The sequence below is a fragment of the Python bivittatus genome, unplaced genomic scaffold (genome assembly GCF_059951505.1).
Source record: "Python bivittatus isolate LINGU-HERP-01145 unplaced genomic scaffold, Pbiv_v1 ctg000480_np1212, whole genome shotgun sequence".
In the NCBI taxonomy this organism is placed as follows: domain Eukaryota; kingdom Metazoa; phylum Chordata; class Lepidosauria; order Squamata; family Pythonidae; genus Python; species Python bivittatus.
The window spans coordinates 66,372,357-66,392,424 of record NW_028277075.1 but is presented as its reverse complement, the minus strand read 5'-3'; the positions used below and the strand labels follow the sequence as shown (position 1 = coordinate 66,392,424).

At 36.7% G+C, this 20,068-nt stretch overlaps 1 protein-coding gene across 1 annotated transcript in view; it reads left to right on the top strand.

The window, feature by feature from the left end:
- Nucleotides 1-2,680: 2,680 nt before the first annotated feature.
- The window catches only part of LOC103067910 (solute carrier family 9 member C1-like), a 133,749-nt gene continuing 116,361 nt past the window's right edge, over nucleotides 2,681-20,068 (top strand). The window contains exons 1-3 of the mRNA XM_088145101.1: nucleotides 2,681-2,861; nucleotides 8,489-8,589; nucleotides 16,769-16,894. Coding sequence (XP_088001227.1) covers nucleotides 2,681-2,861; nucleotides 8,489-8,589; nucleotides 16,769-16,894 — 408 coding nt within the window. The remainder of the gene's footprint in view (nucleotides 2,862-8,488; nucleotides 8,590-16,768; nucleotides 16,895-20,068) is intronic.

The window sequence follows — 20,068 nt, the reverse complement described above, 5'->3', positions numbered from 1 at the left end:
AACAATATTGTGTTTAAAAGCATCATCATAACTCAATTGAAATGACTACTGCTGCACGGAAAGCCCTCAAATTTTATTCATGCTTCAGAATATAATAGAGTCCTATTACTGAATTAGACCTTGCATTTATGACAGGCTATTTTTTTTTATTTCTGCAGTTTTAAATTGGTGAACGAATGGAATCTTTCTGCATTAAACATTCTTAAACTATATTCTATTGCTGAAAATAAAGTTAAATCTAAATACTAACCTTTTAAAAGTGACATGGTTAACCTGCACAATTAAAAAAAAATCTGTTTGGCTTAAGGAAAGGAGTGGAATTATGAAGATCATTTTAATCTTTTTTATAGAATTTAATCAGAAATAAAAAACAATCTAATAAGTTCCATGACATAAATGGAATATACTGTTGTGCTTCTTTATACCTACACCTCCAAATTGGAAATTTGATTGGAAACTCTAAAATAAGGTCCTTTTATCCAGACTGGTTTCTATATGAGGTCCTTGGAAAGTTTGGAATTATATTTATATAACGTGCATGGTTAATATGTGTGCGTATGCTAATATTTAGCCCATTCTTCTCTTGGGTGTTTCCCTTTAACCAACATTTATGATCTGTATTATCAAAGCCTCATATGCCTATAATTTTGAGCTTCCAGAATCCAAGACTTGCAGTCTACAATAAACTTTGGCTACAAACCCTGAATCCAACTGATATGGATTTCTTTGCTACAGTTACAGTATTAACTCCAGCAGATACAGTATTGTTCACCATTGATTGACATTCTCCTAGCAAAAATACAGACATGCTTATGATTTTGGCATTATAAATATCAGCATATACAGTATCCGAAAAAATAAAAGACAGGTTGAAAATATTAAAAATTCAGTTAAAGTTCATTAGAAATGCTTGAGGAATGGATGGGCTTATGGACTAGAGAGCCTCACAGTTAGTAAATCATCCCTCTGCCTTTTTCATGTACTATATTCACACAAATGGTAGCAGAACTGATGATTTCCCTTAAACATAGTGTTGCCTTTAAAACCCAGGCACCCTGAGTGGCATGGAGCTGAAGACCTTTTCCCTGAATTTGGGAGAGAAAACAATTTTTCCTTTGCAAAGGTGGCTTCATAGCCTACCTGAAAATACAAACCACCCAGTATTCAGGCAAAGCAAAAAGCATTTATTAAGGGGGGGGGTGTCAAGTCTTTTTATAGGGTACAGAAATAAATGATACGTACATTCAGTATATGTGATACATCAGAAAGCAACTAATCAAACAATAAAAGACATTAATTACAAATGAGAATTGAACAACAGAAAACATTGATTCCAGATAACATTCCATGAGTGGCAAATGTATGGGTTATGTCACTCCCTTTCCCAGCCAGGTTTGTATCTTTAAAACTTGCAAGTGTATTCAAGGACTTTCAGAATATGCTCTCTATTGTTTAGTTACTGAAAAGGCAAGTTCTCAAATATACCAGCAGAAATGGCCTTGGCCCAGAAGAAAAACTTGCTTTCCTAAGGTTAGAAAAGAGGCCTAGACTGCCATGTTAAAAAATGCTAATACCACCTTTTAAAAATGCTAATAATGAAGCCTAAAATTCCAGGTAACAATAGGACATTGAATTCTGGTCAAATGGACCTTTCCTCTTAGGTTTTTCTCCAGGAATTCACCATAGGAGCCACTGGCTTCTAAGTACTGGCATTTATTTGTAATTTTTTCAACCCATGTAGACTCCATTTGAGTTCGATCTCCATAGGGTGCTCTAAATAGAAGTATCAGCACTTTAAAACTACTTTTAATATCTAAGCGAGAGTTTCTATCTTTTGCAAAGTAAATTTATTTTATTTATCAAACTTATCCTCGCCCATCTCCCCCCAGTGGGGGACTCTGGGCAGCTTACAACAGATTAAAACAATAAATAAATATATAGTTAAAATTTATAAGAAAACACATTTACACAGAATAAAGGAAGAGGAAAAATCCAGGAGGCTGGATATATTTGTTACAGGGCTACTCCTCGGAAAACTCGGAATTGCCAGTTGGTGACAACTGTTCATTATAAAGCGTCGAAATACCAGAAGTGGGGCTGACAGACTTTCTTCTAAATTATACCAAAAGACAATGGTGCAACCGGCAACCCCTTTCAAGAAATACGTGGCTCGGAAATTGTCTTTCGGGCCACCTTCCGCCTTGTAAGCCGGACGCAATTCACAAATCAATTTTTTGTTTCGGGCACGAGATCAGCTACGGCGAAGGGAACCGTTCGCCTTCTCCTGCCTACCGGCTCTTCGCGGCTGACGAGGCACGCGTTGCTGCAGCGCAGCAGACCCGGCGAGTTGGAACCCCAACGGTCGGTCGCGCGCTGTGCTCCAAGGAGATGCTGAGACCGTTCCCACCCCGTGGAACTTTGATGGAACGCGCACTCGCCCATTGGCGTGGCGTGCGCAGTTTTGAAAAGGGCCTGGGCCACTCCAACGGTTCTCCCGCTGGAAGGAAGGGTCTGAAAGCCGACGCTCGAGGGAAAAAAAGAGAAAGGGGAGTGGTAGCGCGCGTGTGTGGTAGGGACGCTTAAGGGTTTTTGAAGTCACTATTTGGCGGGAAATGTAAAATGTGGCGCCATAGGAAGGTCCCGCCCTCTTGAGGGTGTGAATCGGCGTATATGTGGCAGGATGAATTCCTTAAACTTGAGTCTTGCTGTCACCGGCCAGTTGGCCTACCCTATTTCTCCTCGTTATGGAGAGCAATATGGGAGCGGCAGCCACGCGGAAGACTTTCTTGGCAAATTTCACGTCGTCAAGAAGGAAATGCCGATAATTGTGTTCGTAGTGTTTATGAGCTGCGCCTTCGGAGGTAGGAAGTCGGAGGTTTCTACTTGTTCTTGACCAAGGTCTTGTATAGAGACATAACTACATGCCCAAACCTATCCCTTTAAACATGACTTTGGACGTTTTGGATCCTAAAAAGCAAAAACCTAATCTTTGGCTAGGTTGCACATTGTGCTACAATATGGTTTACTTATGGTTAGTGGATAAACCACATTAATGGATTCACAAAAAATGTCTGAAGCTGTTCTTTAGGAGTTGCAATACCTAGGATTTGAACAAAGCATAGGCAAAATCAAACAAGTCACATTAAGACTTAATGTGATACAATATGCCAATTCAGTCTTGGGTGTACTGTTCTGTATTGTTTTAGATTTCTGATGTAGATGTGGAAGGGAGTGTGCCCTAAATGCAGTCTGAAACCAGAAAGATGTTTTAAAAATTGTATTATATCACAATGTATAATTGACAGCTGTGTTGTATATCCATGTTTATTTTTAGGTAGTGATTTTTTTTTACTAAAATGCAAAAAGCTCTTAGAGTAGCTTGCAAATAACTATAAGTTGAACAAATAAAATAGAAGCAGTATGTCCAAATTACTATAAACACAATAAGAAACAGCATAGACAGCACAGCTGTAGCAATTAAAAGGAAAAAAATTTAAAACATCCTAAATGGATGACTAATAAAGTCTTCACCTGATACCAAAAATAATTTCAAATTTGGCAGGAGGTAAGTTTCCTTGGGGGAGTTTAGAGAGCCCAGATGCTACAGTTGATGAGACCCTGTGGTTTACTCAGTCTAATTTTCTGGATTCTCACGATATACTAAAGCATAAATTAACTGCATGAGATGAGTTTGCATAACATTCTAGTGATTACTTATCTCATTCATACTTCTCTTTTGTAGGTGGAATTTCCTGCCACTTAAAGTAGGCTGGGTCAAGTTAAAGTAGGCTATTGCCTTGTTTTCCAGATTCTTTGTTTAATCAAGCCTGGTGGGCAAATGCCCTGGTGTTGCAACTCCAGAAGCTTTTGGATGAAATGGATTATCTTGATCCTTTTCAGCCTGGATTTGGAACTTGATTTGGCATGAAGACAGCTGATCATTCTACTGAATAATCTGTAGAAAAAAGATGGGGAATAAGGCCCCTGTTGTTCCTGCATCTCTGCATCTCTGCAGCTTTTGAGATTGTTGATTAAGGCTGTGAACATTCTTTGAAGGAGGTGTTTTTGAATGCACATCTTTTTCCAGACTTTTGGGTGATATCCGTGTTCTGGATGGTGTTGCACTCCCCCTTAATTACTGTGAACTGCCTTCATTAATTTTATAAACTACAGCATTTCATAAACACGTGGATACATTCTTATTTTCAAACAGTGACTACAATACTGTGCTACACAGTTTGTAAAATCATTAACAATTAAAAAAAAAAAGGAAAAACGGTTTTCCCCTTCTTTTGCCCCTGATCTGCCTCTTACTCTTTGCCTAAACGTTGGTAATAAGGCAAGCCTTATGTTAGGATTGTGGGAGATCCATGTTCAAACTACTACTGAGCTGGATATCCTTGGATTAGTTGAAACATCAGAAATCTGTAGTATCTTTTCCAACTAACAAATTTTATTAAAAGGCATACATTTTTGTGGGCTGCAGCTCATCTCATCAGAAGCATAGAGTTGCTGGACTGATGTAGGATTTAAAAGCAGATGGGTTATACAGATGCAGATTACATGTGAGACAGATTACCTATCAATAATTGTAATGTCTTAAAAACCCATTGTGTTAAGACCATTTGTGATTGCCTATAACCTTTTGATATATATGTAAGTTCAGCAATCTCTGGCTGAATGGTGATGTTAAAGTCTCACTTATGCTTTGACAAATTCGTAATATATTTGCCTTCATAGAAAATTATGTCTGTCCTCCAATAGGGTCTTGGATTAGGTCATTGTCATTAATTAGCAATAGGATTGTTGTGATAAATGTAAGGGCTGGTAGAATCTGCAGCAAACTACAATTAAATGACAGCATGGACAAGGTGACAATCATACACATGCTATCACTATGTACTTGTGTCCTGATGTAAGTCATAGCATTTGCATAATGCCATCATGCATGTTTTATCATTAACTTCCCTTTGCCACCTCCATGGATGCCCATAGTGGAGGTAGGAGACCACATGCGCTATCTTGTACTACTTGAAAGAAGGATGGAGTGTAAGTGCTGTGCAGCTGACTAGCAATTTATTGCTTTAGTGGAACAGTTTAATGTACGTTTTGCTTTGTGATGCAGGAATCTGTTCACAAACTGTCATCCAAATTGTATTGCCTTTCTATTAAAATTGATGCTAAATTTTTGTAAATTATCCTTATGATTTCTGCAAACCATTTCTTAGGACACAGAAACTTAGTATTAGAGTAGTCTGGCCTGTCTGTATCTTGGATGTCAGCCTTTCAAAAATCTCTAATTTTAGTACATTATACCAATGAAATTGGGGCCTGGAGCTTCACATGTAATTAGGATAATATTTGTGGAGTGTTAGTACAGTCACAGTGTATGTGTAATTGCAATAGCTCAGTTTGGCAGCATGCAAAATATAAAGAGAGCTGGTTTGTAGAGAAATAAAATTGTGTACCTTTCTCTGTGAAGAACTGAAATGTTCCCACATTTTAGCAACATTAATAAAAATATAGAAAATAGTTTACTAATGGTCACAGCTGCAGTGTATAAGCATGCTGTTTTAAAAATTTATGTAGTAGATGTCTTCATTTTCTAGGTAGCCTTTTTTTTAATAGGCTTTCAGCACAGTTGATAGATTAGGTGCCTTCAAGTCAATATTGACTCTTAGCAACCACATAGATTTTTATTCATGGTGATCTGTTCCTAACCTGGTCCTTCAGGTTTTCTGACAATGCACCCATCACCATTATTCACACACCATTCATTGTGTGAATCCAACCATTATGGCTTGTTAAATAATGTGTTATGGTATAGTGTGTTGTCTGAATTTATCCAGTTGTGCTTTATACAACAAACCGTGGATAAGTAATCCATGGTTTAGTGTAATGAGGGAATACATTGTGTCAAGATAACACTGTTTGGTTTTGTCTTAGCATGCTGTGTGAATTGCAGTTTATGATGTAATGCAGTGTGTGAACCAGACTTATAATACAGGTAGTTCTCACTACCTGACCATTTGTTCAGTGACTGTTTGAAGTTATGATGGCACTGAACAAAGGGATTTATGACCTGACCCGAAGTTATTGTGATCTGGGCTCTTGGCAGTCAGTTTGCCCTTACGATCTGCTCCGTGTGCTAAATTCCCTGTGCCAAAATCCTGCTTGGATTTCATCACTAAGGTTTTTCAGGCAGCCCCCAAAGCCCCGTGCAAAGCTATAACAGGCAGCCTGTAACATGTACAGGCTTTGGGGGCTGACTGAAAAAGCTTCATGCTGAAAATTGAAGCAGGATTTTCAGCCGTGGAGGGTGGGGGAGGGAGTGAAGAGGTACATGGGAGTGTGTGGTAGGGTCAGGTACATTCCGGGTTGGGTGCGTGAGGGCCTCAACCCCTGTGCACCCAACCTGAGCCTCCCACACACACCCATGCACCCCCTTGCTTCCTCCCCCACCTGGCAGCTCTTGGGGCTTGCAACTTCCTGTTGGTTTCCCCACTGACTTGATTGTGGGAAGCCTGCAGAAAGTTGCCTTGCCTAACAACCGGGGCATTCACTTAATGACAGCAACTGGGACTGCCGGGATTGTGGTTGCTAAGCAACTTGGTCACATGATGTTTCACCTAATGACCACATCGCTTAGTGACCAAAGTTCTGGTCCCAATTGTGATCGGATAGCAAAGGTTACCTGTATTATGCAGGGTACTTCCATATATAGAGAGCCAGTTTGATATGATTAAGGCATCAGGCTAGAAATCAGGAGACTGAGTTCTAGTCCTGCCTTAGGCGCAAAGGCAAGAAGGCAGTGGCAAAACACTTCCAAAAACCTTGCCAAAAAACCTGCAAGGACAGGGAGACACAAAAAACAAACACCTTCCATATGTATGGCTACAAATAAAAATATATTTTGAAGGTATACCATCAAGTGGAAGGACATTTTTCTTCCCATAAAATTTTGTGACTGAAATAGTCCAATTGCATGATAGATGCCTTATCAGGAAACATTCCCTGTGATGTTGCTGGCAGTAGACAGTATATTCTTGTTCTAAGCAATGTTTTCTTAGGTTGAAGCAAATTTTCATATATGCAACCCCTGCTAAATTAATCTTTGTTATTCTTATTACTGTCTAAATGCATTCAAAAGAACAATTTTGCTACATCCAGAGAAGTCATTTGTATGGATGTAATGAATTGCACTTTATTGGAAATTCACCTCCATCCTAGAAAAATGACAAGGGCTTTGTTTTATCACCATATGCCCTGCAAATCCTATTAATTAATCTCCCAAAATTACTTTGCTAAGAGAAATGGATAATTTACCTTGTCATAAATATATGCCATGACTGTGTTTTATAGTGGCATACCAAATATGCCAGCAATGGATTTGTAATTGGATCTTGCATTTTTTTAAAGTTTGGAATTGCTACTTTTAAGAGGAAGAGTCTACAGTTATATGCATTATAATAATATGGCCATGGGGAAGATTAGACAAGATAGTAAGATTTATTGTTTTCATTCTTATTTTTCAAAAAATCATTTAAAATTTCTGTTTGTCTGCTATTGCTATATTGAGAAACTCTTTAATGTCTTCATATTAAGCTTTTCCTTTATTTGCCATGAATAGAATTCAGAGTTCTTGATTGTTTTATTATTTCTAGGCTTGCTAGTTATTGTATTTTAGTATATCAAATATGTATCTGATAGTTATTTATCAAAAATATAAAATGAGAGCAGTATTTTAGCTTTCAAAGTGATATCCTCTTTTGTAGAAATGCAGTTTGCTTACAACATGAAAAATATTTTTTCTTCATCTCCTTTCCTGAGTCATGATTCTATAAGAAAAAGAAATGGATTTTTTAAAATAGGAGTTCTGTAAACAGAAAAATAAGATAGATGTAACTTTTACCTTCATTCTGTGACCAAGGTATAGTAATACTTCTGAAGGTGAAATTACATCTGTGGTATTATACTTGTGCTATATCAACTGCAATAGACTCTGTTTCTTTCTGGGTCGAATACAGAGAGCTTTAAAATGTTTCCTGATTCAGGAACCAAGTAACTGATTCTTTATATGCTATTCAAATCTTTATTACAGGTCTTCTTTAGATTCTACTGCCATATGAGATGAAATGGGTAAATGGTCAAGAGAAGATTGCCTTGGTGATGGCATCTTCGTTATATAAGACTTTCTGACACACTGGGCACTGGGCACCAGACAAAAATTTTTATTTTCCAAATTGTTGCTTTTATTCTATTTTTATCTTGTGCATTCTGCTTAGACTATATTAATGTTTCTTTGGTATTGTTTAGCTGTAGTAATTGCATAATAGTTACTTCAATTACTTCAGGAAGTTATGGTTAAAATTTATATGAATATTGCATATGAATTACTGAATCAAAAAAGTGGCACTTACTTGAAACATAGATACTGCCTTGAGATTGTGTACAAAATTACATATTTAATGGTAATATTTTCTTTCAGCCTTATTACGAACTATTTTGAAGGAAACAAAAATTCCTATTCTCGTAATTATATTTGTTGTTGGACTTATCCTTGGAATAGTAGCCCATTTTTCAGAACAGGTACTGTATTAAAATAGTAGCACATAAGAAATCAGGGAATATATCTTATTATAGTTTATAAACAGGAATTGTAGATTAATCTACATTAGACTGGGGTAGCAAAAGAAGAAAGGAATTTCAGTCTCCTCTACATGCCTCTAACAGATCCATTGGGTTGCCTACTTCCAGAAGATATTGGAAGCTGTTCCTGCAAATCCATCATTCTAGAATCTTTATGAATGGATTTAAGACATGGGTAGACCTGTCTTTACATTGTTTTAATGAAGTCAGTTTAAAGAAACCAAGTACAATAGGCATTGTTTGAGTCCACTGAATCCCATTTATTTTAGGAACTTCAGATTTAAATGATTTATTATGCTGGAATAACTGGGAAAAATTTCTTTCCTCTCCAATTAAAAAATAAGCCCAGGGATAATAGAATTTATTAAAAGTATTAGGGCATAGAATGGATATATCTTCTGATCTATCACATATTTATATTGGTCTTTGAGGAAGATTGGTTTCCTGATGTTGGTGTAGTAACTGTTCCCCAACCTCCAAAATTACATAGGAGGCTTATTTAAACTACCATGAAGCAAATGTTTGGTTACTTGCTCTCCTACACTAATACACTTGGCTTTAGAATTAATAGCACAAGTACTTCAGTCTTAGTAGTATTAATTGCTAAAGTTTGCATGGCTATATTAGCAAATGTGTGTGGGGGGAAGCTTTAGTAGTTGATAAATAAGAGTTACCCCCAACCAAAGTCAGTATTGTTGAAACCCTTCCTATTTATCCAGTTTCCCATGTACTAGTTATCAACTCTGAATTAATATAGAATGTAGCTGTTTATGTGGTATGAGTTATGGATTAATGGTGTTGTATATAGGTATTTTGATCATGCATTATTTCTGAATGTATGAGACTATAAAATAATAATCAAATATGAATGAGAAATTACTTATTTGTAAGATGCATACGTTTTGGCTTTAGCAATAATCATAGGGCCAGTCATATGATGAACCAAACAGAATAAGGTTTATTAAATCATCTTAATAAATCAATACAAGCAAGCTTTAGTCCTGTAATATTCTCACTTCCCCATTACTGGTCCCTCCCCCAGGCCCCTTTTGGCATCTAAATTGAACTGCCCAGGAATAAGCTAAAACTTACTTTGGATCCTGTGAGCCCAAAAATTACAGGATGGATATATCATTTTTAAATTGCCAACTTGGGCACTGATCAAATGTACTACATTGTTATTGGGATGGATACAGGGCAAATGGATACTGTCCAAGGTACTGATTTAATGGTTTGCAGGAAAATAATGCCTGTGAGAAAAGAAAATATCTGTTATGCTCTATTCAAATGGCCCATTTCCACCCCTCCCATGGGGAGGGAGAAGCCATCTCAAGTGGCTTCAGTATGAATTTTTTCTGATGAAATATTATTCTAATAGAATATTTTAATTCTGCAACAGTACATTTCATCTAATTTTCTAATTTTTTTCCACTCATCAATTACATACATCATTTCATGTATACTGCAACATCTAAAATTATGTTCAATAATAAATAATACATCTGTAAATCTGGGTTAGGAAACTTTTGCTGGAAAATCTACACTACCTATTGCTCTCCTTGTTTATGTTACTATTTACATGCAATAAAAATTAACCAAAATTTATTTATTTTTATGTATTTATATTTCAAATCTGTCACCACCCATCTCACTGTGAGGTGACTCTGGGCGGTTTACAGTAAAAATAGAATTAATATTGATTAAAATAGATAAATATTAATTAAATAATTACAATATGTTCAAAACACACTTCCTTTATAATACATCCAAGAGGCAGATGTTAATTAGATGTTAATAAACTCAGGGCGCATTGTCTCGTGATCAGAACTTTTATTAACATATATAAAAAGTACAATTAAAATACAAATCAGAAAAGAGAGAAAAGAGAGAAGATAGGACTTAAAGAAAAAGACAAAAACTAAAAGAGTGAGATCAAATAGAAAGATGAAACAAAAAGTGACTTCTGACTATCTCCAATATGGATATAAGTACAAATTAAAAAAAAGTTAATCTCTTACCACTATTTATTCCTAATTCACATTATTTCTAGCAACACAAACCATCTAATCATTAAATCCCACAATCAAAGCTTCATTTTTTCCCAACCCAAGCACATAATCTAGGAAGGGTTGCCTTGAGGAGACAAATTTAGAAATAGTATTATCTCTTATTAAGGCTGTTAGCTTCGCCATTTGAGCCAAATCCATTAGTTTAATAGTCCACTCTTCCACTGTAGGTATTTGTGAGTCTTTCCATCTTTGCGCATATAATAGTCTTGCAGCTGTGATCATATATAGAAGCAAAGATCCATATTGTTTCTCCAATCCTTTCTCCAGTCCAGTAGAAACAATTCTGTTTTTTTTTTAATATTCACTTTAAGAATTTTTTGAATAACAATGCATATCTAGTCCCAGAATTTTTTAGCTTTTTCACAAGTCCACCAAAGATGATAAAAGGTTCCTTCACCCTGTGAACATTTTCAACAAACATTTCTTACACCAGTATACATTTTTGATAACTTATCAGGAGTCAAATACCAGCAGTACATCTTTTTATAAAAATTCTCTTTTAAGTCATAATTCAATGTAAATTTCAAACCTTTGTTCCACATATTTTCCCATTGTTCCAACATGATACTGTATCCAAAATTTTTAGCCCATTTAATCATACAGTCCTTGACTTGTTCATCTTCTAAGTTCATCTGTAACAACATCTTGTACATTTTAGCAATAACGTGTTCATTTATACAGAGTTGAGTCTTCAAAATAAGATATTTCATTAATCTATAATTCTTTTTGTCCAACTTAAAACGTTCAAACAATTGCATATTGAGTAAACCAGTGACATGTAAAACCTAATTCTAACTGTTCTCTTGTTTTAAAACTTGGTTCACCCTCCTCAAAATTTAATCAATCTTTATATTTTAACTACTTCATTTCTCCCACATTTTCTCCTCTAGTAAATGCTTCCTGAAGTGACAACCACAAAGGTTCATTAGGAGACAGTCTTACCTTATATTTATTCCAGATCCACAGTAAGGCATTCCTAATATAATGGTTCTTAAAATCCTTATTAACTTTAACTTTGTCATACCACAAATAGGCATGCCACCCGAATCTTAATTCATGACCTTCAAGTAGTAATAATTCGTTATTCTCCAAGGTTATCCACTCTTTCATCCAAAGCAAACAACAAGCATCAAAATACAATTTTAAATTAAGCAAACCCAAACCTCCTTGTTCCTTGGCATCTTGTAACAATTTATATTTAATTCTCGGTTTTTTGCCTTTCCAAATGAACTTAGATATATCTCTCTGCCGCTGTTTAAACAGTAAATCTGTAGTCAAAATCGGTATAGTCTGAAAAAGATACAACATCCTAGGCAAAACATTCATTTTAATCACTGAAATTCTCCCTATGAGAGACAATTGTAATTTTTCCCATCTTACCAAATCTTTTTTCACTTCATTCCAAATTTTGCCATAGTTATTCTGGAACAACACACTATTCTTAGTAGATAGAATCACCCCGAAATATGTCACCTTTTTTTCAATAGTGAAACCCATCTTGCTCATCAGCAAATCTTGATCAGGCAGGGTCATGTTTTTAATTAACATTTTTGTTTTTTGTTTGTTTATTTTAAAACCCACCAGTGAGCCAAATTCCTTCAGTTTCTTCATCAAGTGCTCAGCAGTTACCAGAGGGTCTTGTAATATCAAAACTAAACCATTGGCAAAAGGCCTCAATGTAAAAACCTCTTGTTTAATCTTTAAGCCCTTTATTTGTTCATCCCTTCTAATGTCTCTTTTAAGAACTTCGAGAACCATAATAAAGAGCAGACGTGACAAAGGGCAACCGTGTCTTGTTCCTTTTTGTGTATGACATTATTCAGTTAATTCTTCATTCATAATAATACTAGCCTTCTAATGCGTATATATTGACTTTATTCCCTATATAAAATGTTCTCCAAAGTCCATATGTTCCAAAACTTTAAACATAAACATGTTAGATCGAAGTTAATTTAAATCTTCGTTGATGGTAGGAGAAATTTATCCCTTTCAATTTTTCCCAACGAAAGGGAATTTTGTTTTTTTTCAAAACATTTGTCAGAAATGCATATTCTTTTCTCTTCCTTAAAACCCTTACTGGTATTTCTTTGAGGACCGTTATATCCACACTTTCAATGTTAAGTTTAGAGTCAAAATGCGCTTGCAAAATCAAATCCCTTGTTTTTCTCCTAGAAAACTGTACCAGCACATCTCTTGGCTTACCATGTACAATTGCATATCTGGAGTTTATGCGAAAAACATTTTCTATCTCATCTAACATTTTGTCTTCCTCCCAGTCAATTAGTTCTGCCATGGCACATGTAATCATATTTGTTTTCTTCTTTAACTTCAGGGATTCCCCTAAGCCTCAAACAGAACTCTTTGTCTCTCAACTCAAATAATGTAATTTTGTCCAATTCTTTTTCCCTTTCATTTTCCAACAAGTCAACTCTATCGTTAAAATTTTTAATCCCTCCTAATTTCTTTTCCATTATTTCAGTTTCTGATCAATTTTTTGATCTAACCTTTTTTTCAAGTTCAAGAAACTTTACATCAGTGCTTGAGTGACAGTTTGGGTAATCATTTGTGTTGTTTTTAAAGTATATTCTTCAAACATACCTTTTATCCAGTCAACATCACCAGAACCACGTCTTGTTAACTTTCTGGTAGCCATTATCTTTATTTCTATCTTCTTCTTCCCCCCCCCCCCTTACTTAGAAGGGGAGAGAAAAAGGCTATTTCTTCCTTTCAATAATGCAAAAATCCAAATATAATACTTTAGCTCCTTCTTGTGGCCCAAGATAGTATTCCCAACAATCAAATGTAACCAGATATCCACAACTAGAAACAAAGCAAAGGGGGAGGAAGTCTACAGGCAATCACAGCTTAGGAAAATCAGCAGACCAAAACTTTCCCACAGCATCTAAAAATAGATCGCTCCAACTCCAGAGGAATCCACTTATATAAAAATCTTCCTTTTCAAGAACAAAGGTAAGGTATACATAGAAAAATAGTCTCCTGAAAATATACAAAACTTTCTATAGCACTTTAAAACTTCCGAGTTGCATGCTCATATTTCAATCCTTCCAATCCAGTACAATGCACTTAGAAATCCCAAAAAATAATGAAAGCCAACCAAGAGAAGAAGTATTTCTGTACTGGGGATAGCCTCTTTAAATTCTTTGAATAATAAACAACAATGGTGATTTTAGAAGTGGGGTGGCTGGAAGTAGTGTCTCTTTAAGGAGGCTTTAAGCGAGGCTCAGACAAGCTGTTCCACCTGCTTCCCAGCTGGTTGCTCACCATCCGATTGCATCCAATGAACGTTCAATAAGCTATAGTTGTCTGGAAGACGTGCAGCTTGAGGCTTCTCCCTGCCCGGAGAATGTTTCATGTCTCGGAAAAAATTCCTGGGACACCTGGTCTGCCACGCTTATAATTTTGGGTTCAGCAGAGCTTCAGCCGGAATTAACCTTCTGCCATTATTCCTCCACTGGAAATCCTCAGGACGCATTGTCAAGATGCCAGCCATCCCCAGGGTTGATTGTATCTTTCCTCACCCCAGGCAAGTTGGCAGAGCCAAGTCTTCAATTCCCTCTGAAAACTTGGGAGGGTCGGGGCCCGTCTCACCTCTGGGGGAGAGTATTCCATAGGGCGGAGGCAACAGCAGAGAAGTCTCTCCTCCTAGGACCCGCCAGTCGACATTCTCTCAGTGATGGGATCCGCAACATGCCTTCTCTGCCAGACCAGGTGGCAGGTTGATGTAATGGGGGTGAGATGTCCCTCAGGTAGCCTGGACCCATGCCATGTAGGGCTTTAAAGGTGATTACCAACACATTGAATTGGACCCGGAAACAAACCGGAACCCAATGCAGCTCCCGCAGCAAAGATGTTACATGCCTTCCAAAATCTTTATCTGGCTTGAACTTAAGTGGAATTTGTGCTTCTAGCCATGGCACTTTGAACACTACAAAGTATTCCCTCTGTAGCAGAAATATTGGGAAAATGTAGGTTTTCATGGCACCTGATTCTGTTACTTTTAAAATAATATGTCTTGGCATTCCTTGCAACTGGGTGGTTCTTCTACTTGTGTTGTAACATTATAACATTGAAGACACCAGAGGAAGGAGCAGTTATCTGGGCTGGTCAGGCCTCTTGTGGGGAGCAAGTTCTTTGTTATTAATAGCAGATAAATAGGATTTAGAACAACAATTGTAATGGTATGGCTGAATACACATGGTGAAAGGTGGAGGTCTTAAGCTTCCTGTCCCAGATATCCTCTGGTTCTATACACCCTATAACCCTGCCTCCTGACTGGTGTAGTGGCCTGAAGTTCCTGCTGCCACCACCTATCTCCGAGGGGGGCACCTTACCTTGTGTCTCCTCTAACCCTAACGTGAGAGAGATGGAGCTCCCATAAACTACATTAACCTTTCTGGCAAATTAAAAGGAAGAAAATGATAATGAAATAAATTCTGTAGCTACCTCTCTTCCTCCCCTCTTGGGAGATAGAACAATTTCACAAGAAATAAACAAAATAAATACATAAAAAGAAGAAAAAATCAAATGTAATACCCTTATTTGAGCCAGTCAAATGGCTCAACCATGTAGTGGTTAAGGCGTCAGGCTAGAAACTGGGAGACTGTGAGTTCCCACCATAGGCACAAAGCCAGCTGGATGACCTCGGGGCAGTCACTCTCTCTCAGCCCTAGGAAACAGGCAGTGGCAAACCACTTCTGAAAATCTTGCCAAGAAACCTGCAGGGACTTGTTTGGCAGTCACCAGGAGTCAACACTGACTTGAAGGCAGAAATAAATAAATAAATAACCCTTATTTAGTGTAAAATAGTAAAATACAAACACTCAGGATTATGGAAAAAAGTAACTTCCAGAACTACCCAACTCATGAGGAAATAATTAGTAATTGATTTTTTTTAAAGGGAAATATAAAATAGAATGTAATACTGCACCTCTGAATTTAAGAGAGCTCTGACATAATCTTTAAAGCGAGATTCATGAACGCTGTTTAGGATATATGGTAATTTACACAGAGACATAAAGACAACAGAGAGTAAAGGCTTAATTAGTGCAAGTCTTTAAATGTCTGTTTTTATTGTATGCTGCCCAGAGTCCCGTTTATAAGATAGGCAAAAATATAGATGGGATGGATGGATGGATGGATGGATGGATGGATGGATGGATGGATGGATGGATGGATGGACGGATGAAAGAATGAGTGAATGAGATATTTTAAAATATTTACAAGAGGCATATTGTAAATTCCTGGTGTTGAAGCCTGTGGGAAGATGCTCTCTCCTGCTCTAGTCTAACAGCTTCTCTTCTCTTTCCAAAGAAGCTTCAGTTCTGTCACTAGCAACGAGTGAGGGACTTGGGTAACCTGGCTTTGTACATGACCCAGAGCATGCCACCATCCCTTGTGAAGATGTAAATTCTGTGTCTAACATGAATGAATTTTTATTCAGAATGTCTGCAATCTGCCTGGCATATAGGTGACCATCTGGAGTACTGTAAACATAGTTTGGCTTCTCAACAGTAGTAAAACAAAGTATGCTTCACAGAAGAAGAGTTATTGGGAAGCACCAGGATCCCATCATGTTTTTGGTGACCTTAAAAGTGTACTGATATTTTTACCTTTGGGATTGCATTTGAAAGGACTTTTTTTGGGAATTAAAAATAGTGTGGTTTCCTGAGTTGAGGCATATTCCTCATCAGTAAACTTCGTACAGGTTCTACATTTTAAAAATATTTATAATGCAGAGTTACTATTAGTGAATCCATGTGCAGATTATTCTATCAGATAGTATTAGAAGTTAGTGTACAAGAGTAATTTACATTATTTAGCCTTTCTAAAGATATTGTGTTCAGTGGTGGGATGTAGTAGCATTCCCTCACACCAAATTTTAAACAGTACAACAAAATATCAACAAAGTTACAACAAAGTATCTGTTTTCATCTCCCTTCAATTCTGTATTTGGGAAGGGGAGAATTTAAGAGTTTTATAATACACATTTTATTCAATTAACAAGACCTTTTGCTCATTTTTATCGTCAGTTGCCTTTTGTGAAGAAAATCGCAAATATAGATCCGATACTTTTCCTTCATTTATTTACACCAATTATAATATTTACAGCTGCATTTGAGATGGATTTATATATATTTCGAAAATCATTTTGGCAGGTAAGTCCACTATTTTTTTACAATTTTTTCTTTAGAAACATGATAATCAGTGACTCAACCATTTGCCATTTCTTTTCCTCACATTTCCTCAAATCTTTCATGGGATTTGTGGTGGCACATCTGTATTAGGTATTCTGAGCCTTTATCTTTCTAGTCACAGATGATGAGGCAGTTCAGTAACAAGGAGCTGGAGATTATGTACCTCTAATTTGGATGATGGAAATATTTTATAAGGTACCTCAAAAGGAGTAACAGAGACGAGGCCCCCCAAAACAGCATTATTGATTACAAAAAGAGGCAAATTTCAAGTTAGTTATGGCTCCTTCCAGAATGGTGAAAGATGTGGAGAGGAGAAGAAGTTAGACAAGAGTCCAGGATGATGTTCAGTGGTGCTTCAACATTTGTGAGGAAAAGGAGAGGAATTAAAGTGGAAGCTGTAAAGCAAGATATATCATAAGGAGGGGGAAGGTAAGAGTCTCCTTTATCAGGATGAATTCAGCAAAAGATTGGTTCTGGCCGAGTCATAAGAATTCTTTGACCATAAAATCTGAAATGTTTTAACTCAGGCTTTTCACTAGGTCTTAGCCTACATTCCTGTGGAATGGTTTTCACTGCAGTTTTAAGAACAATTTATAACTGTATTGTTATGCTTGCATGAGAGTTTTGCAAAATATGGTCTTTCTTTTGCATTTAGTCAAGCCCTGGTGCTAGATTATCTCAACAAATAGTTATCCCACTTGCTGGTTCAAAGTTATAAGTAGGCCTAAAGTAAAAGAATGTTCAGACCTGTGACTCTGTGAGCAGAGGAATGTTGGCTGAATGTTGCAAACTGTTGTAACAGTTATCACTGTATCAAGCATTGCTTTTCTATTCATTTATTTATTCATGGTCTCTTATTTTTGCTTGTCTAGTGTGGAAAATTGATTTTTCAATACAGCGTAAAATTATTTTTATAAATTTCAGTTTGTTATCAGTGTTCAGTACTAGCTTCAATCAAGTTACTTAGCATCATTCTGTCTCGTGTAGACACAGAGCAGAAACGTCTGCATGTTCCCTTGGGTTTGCTTCTTGGATTTATTTCTTTTCTACCAGTATAAATGAGATTGGAATGAGGTAAATATCAAGAGCTATTGACTGAAGGGTTAAAGTCTCCTGACAGAATCACTGAATGAGGAAATGTAGATGATGATGGTGATGCTATCTGTTCAATTGTGTCTGATTCTTGGTGATTCTATGGACTAGCTCTCTCCATATTTTCTGAACTTGTACAGCTTCTTTCAGTTGTTTGATGCTCTGGCTGGTGTTGGTTTTGATGGTGTCTAGCCAGCATATTTTTTGACGGCCTTGTTTCCTTTTACTGCTGACCATTCTGAGTATAACTGCCTTTTCCAGTGAGTTTGATCGCATGACATGGCCAAAATAAGTAAGGTGGAATTTTGTGATTTTTCCCTCCAGTGATGTCTGGTTTTATACACGCCAGTACTAAACTCACTTTTGCTGACCAAGGAATGTACAGGAGCCTTCTCCAACAACACAGCTTGAACAAATCAATTTTCGATATAGATTGATGTAGATACAGGCATCCAAATCTCAGGAGTTGTAAAAATGAATGTCAGGCTGAATATTTTCCATTGAGACTGCTTTCCATAAGTTGAAATACAAAATTTCAAAAATGGCATTCAGTTCAAACACTAGGAGCCCTCTCCCATGCCTCATAAATATCTGTTTAGTAGACTCTCCCAACTCTATGGTTCAGATTTTGAAGTGTAAATAGGGTGCTTTGGGGGAAAGGAAACTAATCTTTTCCCATCTTTCTGACTGAAGCAGTTCTGTCAGCTGAAAATCTACATTGAGTTCCATCTCTGGAGTTTAGAGTTCCAAGATGAAGAATATTGTCTCTTGTCTTTGAGAAAAGGAAATTGCAATCTTTGTGAAGTAGCTATTGGGTTTTTAGGATTTGATAGAAATTTAGTGCAAGATACTACTTCAGGGTCTTCCCCTTTTATTATGAAGCATATTAAAATGAGAAGCATAGTTTCTTTCTACCTACCTACCTACCTACCTACCTACTTACCTACCTACCTATTTCAAATTTGTCACCACCCATCTCACTGTTGGGTGACTCTGGGTGGTTTTATACATGTCAGTATTTTCTTAGTTTTACCTGACAAGCAGTTAATTGCATTGCATTCCATTGCAAACTCTTCCATCCTCCCAAGCCTCAGCTGATAAGCAGTTAAACTGCAAGAGAAGAACATTTTTTCTCTACGCAAGGTTCCAGCCTAAAACCTAAAGCCTAATCACACATATTTGCAAATTTTCATGTGAATTATGCGCGCATTAGTTACTTACATAAGCTGTATTCTTTTTCTAATTCTACTTCCTAATTTTAGAATTAAGGACTTACAGAGATTGATGGCACTTTTCTATCAGTCAGAATGGTAGGTGTTTTTTCTTTTCTCTCTCTGGCAAAATCTTTCAACTTTTCTTTTATACAGTAATTTTCAGCTCCACCAATAGTTTTCTGCACTGGTAGACACATTCATGTGGCACCTCCTCCTCTTTTGATCTTTAGCACATTTCTTTGGTTGACACTCAACTAGTCTCTTCAGCAAACGTATATCCAGAATGGCCCTTGAACCAATAATCCTTCAGCAGTGCAAACATTGCCCAATCCAGCTCAGGTTAACCAGCTCATATTATTCTTTATTGAAACCATAGTTTTTAATTGTCAGAGCTGTCTAAGCTTATTTTGGCTTCCAGCCTTATCTCCATTTCTATTTTCCTCCATTCTTCCCAGAGTCCTCTGATGATTTCTTAACACCACCTCTAATGCGAGCCCATCTGTGGCCCTTCTTTTTTCTCCTCTGAGGACTAAACTATTTCCTTATCAGCAAAGCTAGACAAACTAGCATAAAGCATTTGTTTTTTTAAAAATAATTTTATTGAATTTTTAAAAAACAATAATAAAAGACAATACAAACTCAGAAAGGAAAAGGAAGGAAGGAAGGAAGGAAGGAAGGAAGGAAGGAAGGAAGGAAGGAAGGAAGGAAGGAAGGAGCAAAAGAAAAAAAAAGAAGAGGGAAAGATAGGAAAAAGAGAAAAGAAATATTTAAAGAAATGACTTCTGATCTTCATCACAAGTACAAACTTAGTGATTCTTCATCTCCTATA